The 13,187-nt window shown below is 33.8% G+C and overlaps 1 protein-coding gene across 7 annotated transcripts in view; it reads right to left on the bottom strand.

Annotated features, from left to right (window-relative positions):
• The window catches only part of NfI (Nuclear factor I), a 166,178-nt gene that overhangs the window by 65,545 nt on the left and 87,446 nt on the right, over window positions 1-13,187 (bottom strand). For all 7 annotated transcript variants that reach the window (XM_089100368.1, XM_089100365.1, XM_089100370.1 and 4 more), the window contains exon 6: window positions 12,264-12,320. In XM_089100368.1, the coding sequence (XP_088956494.1) occupies window positions 12,264-12,320 (57 nt within the window). The remainder of the gene's footprint in view (window positions 1-12,263; window positions 12,321-13,187) is intronic.

Below are 13,187 nucleotides of genomic sequence, written 5' to 3'. Positions count from 1 at the left end.
TTGAATTAGGACAATTTAAAAATGTGAGCCTTATGGTGGATTTGAAAAAGAGTGGTCATTCCCTGCGTAATCTTTCTTTGAGTTCATTTACCTCTCTCATCCTCCGTTTTTTCCCTTTTCCTTGGGATTTTTTCGTCTCAGCATTTAAAACTTGTAGCAAAAGATGCAAGAGAACCATGAAATGAATCCTGAAAATTCTTCCAAGATTGGTCCAAAAAATCCTCGCTCAGGCAAATTTAAAATTAAAATGCCCTTTTTGGGTTTTTGGTTCCACTTGGAAATATTCATTAATCAAACCAAGGCTTGGACTTGTTTGCTCCTGAACATATGCATATAAATGTTCCCTATACAGGGAGGTCTTTGGAGGGGGAATATGTCCCCAAGAACCTGAGGGCGTCCACCCAAAAGTATGTATTACAAAAACATTCTTTAGGTTGCAAACATTAGGATATTTGGACAGGAGACGCAATTTATATGAAGGATAATGCCTCTCCCCCAAAATAGACCTCTGCTCTAAATATAGTATGCTCTGCTCTAAATATAGCATGCTCTGCTTTAAATATACTATAACTGCGCCAAAACTGTATACTGCTGCAAAAGATAAATGATCTTCCGGAAAGTTTTGGTTGTAAACCTTGTCACATAGCTTTTTCAGTACAGCGGTTAAAACTGAATGTTCTATAACCCTACCCTGAAATATACCTCTGCTATAAATTACTATTTTCAGCTCTATACATACTATATCTGTTCCAAAATACGTAAACTATACCTCTGCTTCCAAAAAAACAACTGGTATTCCCTCAAGTTTTGATTTCAAATCTTTGCACATTCCGTTTTTTTGCATCGTGGTTAAAATAGAATTTTCCAAGACTATAATTTCAAAAGAGGAGAAAATTTACATATGAAAGATATCTGAACGACAATGAGGTTAATATACAAAATATATTTCAAAAGCGTAGAATATTACTTGAGTACAATGAACTTTCCGCCTACGATGGCTGAACAATTTAAAAGATGGAATATAGTAAATAACAAATTCAGCATAGCAGTAATTATAACGAATACATTACTTGACATTAAATAAGTTTTACGGCAATATAAAATAACGTCAGATCTGTCACTTTTGTAGGGCAACAAAAGAAACGAATTCAAATGCAGACAAAAAAGAAAAATTTGCTAGGGATGACATTTCCTTTTGGAGAAAAAACCCGTGCAAAAATTTCAGGGTTATGAAATCTCACTTCTGGAAGTAATTTTTAAATGTTTCCTGTATGCTTTTAAACAGGCAACTTATATAGGACATACACACAGTAAAAATTGATAGAAACTGCTTTCTGAAACCATTTTTAAAGGAGAAATTAGTACCAAGAAGCAAAAACTTTCAATTTGCCTCCCCCTCCCCTTTACAGCCTACCATAAAAAACAGAAAAGTGTGTATTTTCCTTTTTCGTAACTCAGCGCATCGTTGTATACCATTTAAACATTAAAAACAAATTATTTCCGTCTTCCGCGAAAGTTAGACAATGAAGGTTCCATCTCTCCTCTCTTTTCAAAGAGGGGAGAGATGGGCTGAAAATTTTCTAAACGCATGGATTAAAAGGCATTTTGCCAGGAAAACGTCAGATCTCGCTCATATGTTACATATTTTAACACTTTAGGTATATTTCTGGCCTTCTAAGGGGGAGGTAGAGGTCAAATCCCTTGAACAATTCTGGGAGCTATAAAATCTGACTTGCGGAGGTAGTTTTAAATGTTTCCTACGTGTTTTAACAGGCAACTTGTACAGGACATACATACAGTAAAAACTGATAGAAACTGTTTTCTGAAACCATTTTTGTAGGATCAATTTGTACCAACAAGCATCATAATACCCCAGTAGGACCTGAGAACATTAGACCTAAACAATGCCAAGTGGATTTGATTCGCTTTTGCTACAAAACGAAGTCAAAATATTTTTCCAAGCAGAATTCGGTTCATGAATGTATTAAGAAAAATTGTGTTTCTGCTACGTTGACGTACGTGTGCTTTGAAATGTAAAAAAAAAGATTGCAAAAAATCTAAATCGCCCCCAATCTACCCTAATGTGCAAATATATGGCCCAAATTATATAATTCCAATGGATTCTGCCACCCGTCACTTGTTTTCAGGTTTTGTTTTGTCACAGTTAATGCAATTTACAGGCACACGGGTTGAAACTTGAAGCAAGAGCCGCATTGGGGAGAATAGATGGGATATATATAATTTGGGCTATACATTGGCACATTAGGGGGGTGGGGGGGGGGGCCCCCGCAAAGTGCAGCGGTACTGCATGCAAAATGTGTTACCTACAATTGTTTTGCATATTATGAAGTAAGAATTATTTTCTTAACATGTTTCCTTCTCTATAGATACTTAACTAGACATATACCTGAAGTAAGTCCCCCTTTAGTCCAGATTCTACGTCTTAAGTTATATTAAGCATTAAAGTAGTAAACTTTCCAAGACACAAGCTAATTAAAAAACCGCATTAGAATTATTCTTGAAGATGTAAGTTGTCCTTGCATTCTCTTTAAAATAGCAGTTATACTACTACGCGATGATACAGTAATTTTGAATATGCTTATCTCTAATTAAAAAAAACATTCGCGATTCTTATTTACAGAAGCTAGTAAATTACATTTGACAAAAAACTTAAACATAGATCATTGTCGGACTCGCCCTCAAACAAGTTTTTAAACAAAACAAATCCTGTGCTAGTCATTGAAACGTGAACCACCCCCCGTGGCTAATTTGAAATATTTCTTTTTTTATGAGAGTTTGTTACTAAAGCTGACTCGTATATTTCACGTTATTTCAGTCAAATACTGGGAAATATGGCATTTCCGGATATACTACTGATGTACAGACGGCTGTCGATGCACTAATCAGTCCATAAAAACAGTGTTGCAAGAAAGGAGAAAATTGAAAAGAAATACTGTGCAAATTCATGGCAACACTAAGCCGCCTTAGTTCAACTCACAAAGGAGCACTACTCCATCCCACGCTGTGCGACGTTTCTACTTTGGCCATCACCACACAAATCCCAGACACTCGGTTTTAGTAAACTCGTTCCGGCAAAATTTGAGGCACCCTGCCTTTTCGTATCTCCCTTACAGGGTATAGGATAGAACTTTTCTTGGGGAACAGTCTTTTTCCATCCTGAGGATATACCCCACCACTTGAATCCCTCATTCACGACACATTCTCAGATAAGCGGAACTGTTCATAGAGCGAACCATTTGGCTTCTCGCTGCTAAGATTTATGCCGGCATACTCTATACTCTAAGGAACACATCCAAATAAAAGCTATGACTATTTGGTTTGTGTGGAATTCAATTTAATTTTGATTATTACAGACAAAATAATGAGAATTATAGCGGATAGGTTTTTTTTAGAAAAAATGCTTCATTTATAATTTGTCCTGTTTTTAGCCTTATTTTACAGTCAAAAGTTATGCCCATTAGTTTTCATATAACTCTTCTTTTTAAGGGTAAAATTTATAATTGGTTTCTTTATTTTAAAGTGAGGAAAACTACCTTGGTTAAATCTCATGTTTTTAGAGTACTAATATAAGAACCACATGGAAATCAGCCGTTGTTCAATCCTCAATGAAAAAGCATACTGGAAAAATAATGAAAAAAAAGAAAGAAGTTTCTGCCCAAAAAAAATTAAAAAACACTGGATTAAGAAATTTTTTTTAATTAATTTTGAAACCTCCCTCAAGAAAAAAATTCTATAATACCACTACCTCTCTAAGGACTGGGCCCTTGTATATTTATCAACTCTCAAGAAGTAACTTCCAAGAAATGTTGGCAAATAAAACGTTTAAAAGAAAATAAAATAAAAAAAAGACTGTGCCTTTGAGGTGACCAGTTAATCAACCACCGACAAAGACATTTAACTATAATTGTTAACCAAATATTAGCAACGAGCTTAACTTTTATGTTTCTTCCGTAAGTAGGCAACTTTATAGACCTTTAATACACACCATTTGGATATATAGACTAAAATATAGAAGTTAGCGAAAAGAATTTTCAACCTAAAAAGTATTCCAAGCGTTGGTGTAGTCAGCAATTTTTTCTATTCGAGGCAATCGGCCAGCTAGGGGAAGGAGTAGAGCATCTCGCGAGAACTTGACTTTGCACTCACAATTGAGTATTTTCTTTTAAGGAGGGGCAACAATGGGGGCGAGGATGGGCGATGCCCATCCTCGCCCCCTAGTTACACCCAAGAATCTTGGGCAGATCCTGTTCAAATAGTCCAGCGTTAAAGCATAGAAAAAAAATCCAGGGGTCAAAGTCTTCTGGTAAAACTAGAAATAAGTCCTTCAGGCAGATAATAAAATGCATGATAATAATCTTACATACACACTTGCTTAAAAAGAGAATAACCCGATTCAAACAATAAATAACAAGCATAAAACAGGGCCAAACCGGTAACTTTAGCTTCAAGACATGGCCTACCAAGGACAAAAGAGAATGATAAAATTATCGAATAAGAATGTTTTGTTCTGTTTGTCAAAGTAGGTCATTGATAATTCGGCTTGGCGCCTTCGACCCTCCATCATGTGTCTCCGGATCCGACTCTTGTTTTCCTCCGACCTATTCCATACGCATACCACTTTCTCTAATTCCATGGTTTGCACATAGCAACTAATTACGAAACCACACACCATCCTGCTTCAGCGCCCCCTGTCCTACCTACATTACTGCCATAATGTCAGCTCGTTTCGTGCACCTAGTTTGAAAAAAAATTAAAAAATCAGCAAGATTGAAGGTATATTTGATCTACTTTTGTAGCTATTTTTAAGCTAGGTTCACCCATGTTTTGTTGGATTCAAGCTTTGTCGACATAACTATTACAATTTCCTAATATGGTTTTCAATCCGTCATTTTTGTCAAAAAAATTGATGATAGGGGAAGAGAAATACAATTTTTTCATATCGTCAAAAGACGGCATCTATGTCGACAGATAACAAATCGAACACTATGCTGTCAGGGTTGCCAAAACTTTTTGGGAACGAAGTGTCAAAATGAGCTAAACAGGAACACTTTGTGTCCCTCTAGAAAACTGGCAGCTTGACTTAACTTGCTCAAAATCAAGATCTATAGTTCTAGCTATTTGCATAATTTTTTTTTTGTTTTTTTTTAGCTGGTCCGTCACATATTTCTTCAAGTTTAAATTTTAGACAGAGTTGTAATTTCTTAGACGTCAAAGGAAATGAGCACGCCATGGAAGCGGAAAAAATCCCTAACTAATAAAAGAATAATGAACATGAAAAGCGCACGCAGTTTTTTGTACTAAAAGAAAAAGAATCAAAATTAACGAGGCTTCATTTGGAAAACAAGAATACAAAGTGTCTTTTTTTCAAAAAAGCGGCCTTGTTAGACCCCAAAGTGCCCTGGTGTAACCCATCGTGAAAAATCCTCAAAAAGGCAGTAGTGTCCCTTTCGCAACCCTGTGCACCGTCGACAAAAATACAAATCAAACGCGTAATTTCTCTGTTCTGTGAACATGATACATAAAATAAACGGTTTAAATAAGTTCAAGGGATCAAATGAGATTAGTTTATGGCAATAGTATGGCTGGTGTTGGCATGCTTCAGGTTAGGTTTACTTGTTAGTCAAACCCAGTTCGAATAATATATTCGACCCCGCTCGTGCTTGACCTGTCACATCACCTTTCCCGTTACAGTGAAATGTCAAAACTCATCATATCTTAGGAATAATTAATAACTTAAATCCCCAACAGCACAACGAAAAAGTTCCACCAAAACTTGTGAAGAGACGAGACTGGTTTGGTGCGTCTAAAAATAAATCTGAGCTTCTATCTTGTGGAAAAGAGCTCTTGGAGAGAAAGCATAGCATTATGAAGAAACTTGACGCAATGTTCTTCAAATGAAAAAAAGAGTTTTATTATTTTTAACAATCATGGAAGAAAACTGCCACGATATCAAATATATTGGTGAGTAGTGTATATTTTAGGTGTCACTATATTTTAATGGTCAGCATTGCAATTAATTAAAAATTACTAACTATAAAAAAGGACGGTACTTATTTAGAATCCGGTAAACACGCGGGAAGTGAAGTTTCGTTAATGCTTATGAAATAAAACAAAATAGGATTAAAATATAATAGTTCAGAGGGTTAAATATTTACACATTAGGGGGGGGGGGGAGGTAAAGCATAGCATATATTAAATACGTAGCCAAATATAACCTAGGTACCTTTTTTGTCCCTTCAACCCCAAAAAGCTAAAGTTTAAATCTTTGTCACGGAGTGAGCAATAACTCATTAGGCACCAAAAACTTATTTTTCATATAGCATCTTTTGACATTTCGATGCGGTCTTTATCGTGTGTTTACTGGATTCTAAATAAGTACCAAAAAGATTCGTGCTTGCATCGAAGCTTCTTAGCCATTTTCCATTCCTACACCCCATTGATTTTAAAACACGACCTCAAACCTTCTTTACAATAGGCTACATGATTTTGATGAAATATATGTTATGTGATTCTTTACAAACGTTTTGTAAAACCCAACCAAGTGGCACCTACACCGCCAGTTCGGAGCTTCAAATTTAGATCGATGTTCTGAAACCGACCGCCTCCACCCTCGTCAATCTTTATGAATTCCTTCTATAAATCCAGAGCTATTTCTTATTGTTAAAAATACAAATGATTTACCATCTCTTTCAAACTAACTATTAAAATCTAAATGATCAAAAGAGATCTTAGAAAACAACAGAAATAGAAAAGGTACCTGGAAAACGGTATCAGAAAAGGTACTTAAGAAGAAGAAAAGGTGTATTAGAATATTTCAAGATGCCTACAAGGTACCATAGAAAATATTATCTTAGGGTACCCTAAGATAACTAAGAAGGTATCTTAAGAAAACAGTGCAAGTAAACGGTAAAAAGATACCTTTGTTTAAAAAATAGCACTACATTTAAAAGACAAAAAGCAGAAATGTTTGATCACATATATAATTGTGACAATTAAGGGCTTATTCTGAAAATGACTAGAAATCTTGTCGTATCCGCACATCGGCACTGTCCTACTCCAACAAAAATACCATAAAAAAATTTGATCTTCTGTTATCACAAAAACATATAAACTACAATCACGCATTCAAATAATTGATGCAAGCATGAAAAGAACATAAGTAAACTGCAAAGAAGTTAACTTCGCCACTATAAAGAAAGGATTTCATTTACTTTAAATTTTGGACTTTTATCCCTCATGAATTCAAAAATTATGTCATAATAAATTTAACAACAGCTGCTTTTGTAATCCTTATTTGTCTTATTTTCACTAATAAACCTTTCTCCCTCTGCTTAAAGATTGTTATCTTAGATCAAAAATCTTTGAAAACAATTTGTTTTCCAAATGTTCATTATGAAGTGCTTTTCATTGATGGCCTGCAGCAACGAATTATAATTAAAAGATTTTAGGAACTAATATCAAAAAACTTACTTCATTTTTTTTTTTTTTTTTATTGTAGATGATATGTAGCTCACCATATTTTTGACATGAGCAATTTCAAGCTCAAGTTGATAAAGTCCAGGTTTTTATTTTTGTTTTGGATGATAAGTGTGAAAGAATCGACTGACTTAACTTAGTTTATTCATAATTAATTTCCACAAAACATGATCATAACCCCAAAATGACAAAAAGTATTCTTTCATAAAAACTGTTTACTGAATCACAAGAAACACAATTTTTACCTCCAATCTAAACAGAAGTGAAAATTCGCCCACATGCAGAATTTTTTATCGAACGACGTGAAATCCGGTTACCGAAGCGAAATTCGACACCTGTCTTAACCTAACTTGAGAATGACAAAGGATAAATTTGAGGTCACTGGGAAAAATCACGCCTATAATGACGAGCAACGACTCAATTCAAACGAAAATCAATCTGATCCCACAAAAAAAGAATATGTTACCAAGAAATTTCTGGTATGAACAAATTCTAAGTCTTGATTTTTCTTTCGGATGATAATATGAAAGAATTGACTGACCTAACTTTGTTTGTTCACAACGAATTTCCCAAGAAGAATGGTGATTACTCCAAAATGACAAAAAGCATTTCTGTCTTAGACACAGCGCACTGAACCAAAAGAAACACATTTTTTTTAAACTCCAATCCAAAACGGAAGCAAATTCACTCACACGGGGCGTTTTTCGGACCACGTAAAATCCGGTTACCGGAGCGAAATTTGACATTTGTCTGAACCTAGCTTGACAACGACAAAGGAGAAATCTAAGATAACTGCGAGTAATCATACCAATAATGAGGAGCGAAAGTGAACGAAAATCAATGGAACCTCGCGAAAAAAAAAACAGGGAATATGCTACTGAGGAACTTCTGATAAGAGCAAGTAAGAGCTCAAAATTATAAATAATACTTCGTGACTCTTGTTTCGGCTGAAAGAATTTACTAACTAAAGCTGTTTATTCCTAGCAAATTTCCAGCAAAACTTGGTGCATACCCTAAAATGATAAAAAGCAACCCTGTCTTAGATGATATTTATTCAAACGCAGTTTTTTTTTTTTTTTTTTTTTTTTTTTTTTTTAATTAACTCTATCCAAAACGAAAGCTAACCGAATATTCACTCACACAACCCTTTTTTTCTGCATATGGCGTTAAATTCGATTGCCGGAGGGAAATTCGACACCTGTCTGTACCTATGCTGACCATAACAAGGAAAACAAATATGATCATTGCGGAAAATCATACCCATAATGATAAGCAAAGAATCAATTCAAACGAAAATCAGTCAAGCCCCGCAAAACACAAGGAAAGTATTCCCAAGAAATTTCTGATACGACAGTTCAGAGCTCAAATTGATAAATTCCATTTCTTCATTTTTATTTAGATGATGACATGAAACAATTGACTGACTTAATTTTATGCATTCACAAGAAAATCTCTAAACATATGGTTTACACCCTTAAAACGGCAAAATTTTCTGTCTCAGAGCACTCCCCCCCTTTTTTTAGAAACCTATTCAGCTTACTTTAAACTAAATTTTGCTAACCCATTAAACCTCTTAAACTACACGGGAACTTCTTAAAAATGTTCCCTGTCAGGTGAGGGGTACATTGCAAGAATATACCTATATAATATATTGCAGGTATATAAGAATATACCTGCTTTGTCGCTTTTCTTAACTTTTACAACTGGTTGATTGGTTTGATTTGAGGACAGTCCGTATTTTAAATAGTACATTCAAATCGTTCGGCAACTAAACCGTTACTTCATATTAAAAACTTTATATTCTTTCCTGTGCGTCTTTCGCTTTTCTTCAGCTCCATGGTGATATTCCTAGGTCCCTTAGATTTAAGTCTTCTTTTGTATCTGATCAGTCAAATTATCAACTCTGTAGTTCTCTAAATATCCAAATAAATATCTAAATATCCCCATACACCAACAATAAGATCCGATTTTAATCCTCTTGTTGCGTGTCATTTGACATGGAACACCCTTCCCGATTCGGCTCGAGAATGCCACTCGTTTGGCACCTTCAAAAGACTAGTAAAAAAATATTTGTCTTCATGTGATTAATTTTCTTTACTTTTGTCTGCTGCCAATAGTTTTATTCATTTAATTTTTTTTTTTTTTTTTTTTTATATATATAGATATTGTGATTCACTGTAGTTTGATAAAGCTTATTTAGTGAACTCTCCTTTTTTTTTTATAAATGTTGTGATTCATTGTAATTTGATAAAGCTTATTTTGTGAAATCTCCTTTTTTTTTTTTTTTTTTTTTATTAAGCAAATGATTTAAATTTTAAAATTTAAAATGATTATGTTTATATGTTTAAATATTAATGTTATGTTCATATTGTTTAAATATTAAGCGTTTAAATGTTTAATGTTTATTTGATCTTTTCATAATCCCCCTCCTACCGGCCATGGAGCCTTTGTGGGGATTTGTAGATTGTTATGTAATTATTTTACTTGTATATGGAAAATAAATATATCTATCTATCTAAAAAAAAAAAAAAAAAAAAATGGAAAATAAGCCTATATATTTCTAGGCTTTAGTTAGTTTCAAGACTAGAAGCTATGCCACGTTTATCTGGAATATTAAAATATATAAAAAAAAACATTATACTTGATCTCTTGTCCTCGCGTGCACACCTCACATGCGCACCTCACACATTTAACATACCACTATTTAACATAAACGTGCACACCTCACATATTTTGGGCAAGGTTTAGTTAACGCTGCTTCCATATGCAGTTTTTCAAGCTGAATGGAATGGTGCAGCGCCAAAAAAAAAAGGGCTCAAGATCTGGTTATAAAATAAAAACAAAAGAAGTAACACTTGTTTTTGTTTGAATATAAAAAATAGTTTTACAATTTGCAACTAATTAAAAATCGTCATCTTGTTTGTATTAGCCTACATTTTTGGGGAAAATGTTGCGGTTAATCGAAAAAAATTATATACACATAGGCCTTTCAGTGTAAACCAATATGTAAACGAGACTTTTCTAAGAACGGATTAGACGCAAAAATTCTCGCAATTCAAGTCAGCCAAACTTGTCAAAGAAAAAAGAAGTCAAAACATAATAACACACATATCTTTTCCTTTATCACTTTTTATTTAGTTCTGTCGTTTCATATTATTTGGAGACATTTGTAATTAAACCCATCTGTTACATTTTATCACCTTTCCCATATTCGCATTTCAGAATGAAAAAAACATACATGTGCCGGTTTCCACCTGGCTAAGCGCTTTACCAAAGCTTCTAGTAGATATTACTAAATAATGGCTCGACTGAATGTTATTCTTGGAAATTTGGCGCCTGGAACTACCACCTGGAAGCAGTGGGAGGCTTTTTCTTGAAAAATTACTTCGCCCCATCTGCCTCGTATTTGGGATCTCAATCTTCATACTTGGAAAGTACTTCTATTTACCTCTCATTAAGGTTTTTTTCCCTTTTCATTTTTACCTTTCTTTACGAAAAAACAGCTTTTCCAGAAACCATCGCAGTCTAACTGAATTTCATTTATAAAACAAGCATCTTAAAAACGCAATTAGTTTAAAAGTACGTCAAAAATTGGAAATATTTCAACAATTTATATTTTTTTTTATCCAACGTTTGTTTTTTTTTAACGTCAAAAAGTTTGAAACATTTAAACACCAAGTAATTTTTGTATTCGACGTTTCATTTAAAATAAAACGTTAAAATAAAATATATTAAAATATACATTACTTCAAACTAATTATGCATTTTACTCTGCATTACTGAATCCTGCACAAACAACTGAATACAAGAACTTGTATTTAGCTGTGCAAAAGAGATGTTGTTTAAAGATGTTCGCCTTAAAAGTTGACAAGTAAATTTATAGCAAAATTCTTGGAAAATCGACGTCAGGAGATAGCGACGTGTGAGTCTGATGTATTGCCCCCTCCCTGTTTAAAAATTACTGCACCCCTTTAACATTAAAATGGTTGACCTTATTAGGATTCTAAGAGCCTTGTATCTTCCCCCTAGCCACAATCACAAAGGCTGCAAATCCATCACTAGATTTATAAGGACTAGACAGACACAGTCTTTTTTCGTTTTTGAGACACGTGCAAACGATAATAACGCTTTTTAAGACATTGAAACTAGACATTTTAATATTTTTTATTTTTTTAGATCTCAAAGTATTGAAACTAGAAAAAGAAAACACGTTTGGTTAACTTCAAACACATCAAGTCGAGAATACAAGAAACCCATAACAACCTGATTCTAAGTTACTGTGGCGGTACAACAACGCTCTGCTGTTGATTTAGGTCCCTATTCAGCTGTTTGCAGTTTGCCAGGAGACACAACCTTGGTTACAAACAACGCTCTGGTGTTGATTTAGCTTCCTATTCAGTTGTTTGTAGTTTGCCAGGAGACACAACCTTGTTATTTTTTGCTTGCGGTTTGCTGTTGTCAATACATTTGTTTCTAAACTATCTATTTTACATTGGGTTTGAGTCAGGACAAATCGAAAATGATACGCAATTTAGTTTCCCATACGCCACCAACTGACATACCACGATCAAAACCATGTGATGCATCTAACAAAATACTTAAAATTCAAGTTTTATCATTGTGGGTTAGACTTCAAGCAAGAGGTAGCATAAAAAGCAAAGCAAGATAGATAAATATATAAAGAGATAGAAGGAAAAGAGAGAGGAAGGGGATGATAGGGGAAAAGGCAAGGGGGAAAGAGAAAGAGAGAAGTAAACTAGAATTACCTTTTAGAGCTCTATCTTCTTCTCTCTCGCCATTATCACAGATACCAGAAAGCGCATCTGAAATAGTAAACAAAAAGAAAAATGCAATTTCGGCCAAAATAAAATAAATAGTAGCGCATCAAACTACTATCAACAGAAAAGGCGACTTGAAGCTTTCCTTTTTTATAGTTAATTTTTCAGCTTCCTTAGGTACCACAGTTCCAGCTTACTAAAAATAACGCACATCCTTTTTATGATTTCTATCTACTACTTAGGGGGCTGAAATTTATTAAGAACTCCAGTCAAGGACTTATGTCTCATACTTCCAAGTGTGACACACGATCTACGATGGAAATACAACCCATAATAAACTAAAATACGTGTCATTTATTGGTGTGAGAAAAAAAATCAAGCTCCAAGTGCAGTATGGTGGAGGAGGAGCGTGTGCAGCTGTGTAGACTTTAGGCACACTGGCGCTGTGACAACTTTGGTAGTAGTAGTACCAGTTGTCTTTTCGAAGCAAGGATATTTTTTTCGACTCTCCTACAAATAAGACCACATCAATATGGATTTCTTAATACTAAGTTGAGCATTTTATTCTGCATTAAAAAAATACCAGGCAAAAAAAAAAGCAAAAAAAAAAGCTAAATAAAAAAAAGCTAAATGTAAACAAAAAAAAGCTAAATAAAAAAAAATCTAAATGTAAACAAAAAAAAGCTAAATAAAAAAAAAAGCTAAATGTAAAAAAAAAAAAGCTAAATAAAAAAAAGCTAAATGTAAACAAAAAAAAGCTAAATAAAAAAAGCTAAATTTAAACAAAAAAAAACCTAAATAAAAAAAAGCTAAATGTAAACAAAAAAAAGCTAAAAAAAAAAAAACCTAAATGTAAAAAAAAAAAGCTAAATAAAAAAAAAAAGCTAAATGTAAAAAAAAAAAGCTAAATAA

This window comes from Artemia sp. Qi Xiang Cuo, chromosome 14 (genome assembly GCF_049724085.1).
Source record: "Artemia sp. Qi Xiang Cuo chromosome 14, ASM4972408v1, whole genome shotgun sequence".
NCBI classification, from domain to species: Eukaryota; Metazoa; Arthropoda; class Branchiopoda; order Anostraca; family Artemiidae; genus Artemia; species Artemia sp. Qi Xiang Cuo.
This window is presented reverse-complemented; position numbering and strand designations above follow the sequence as displayed.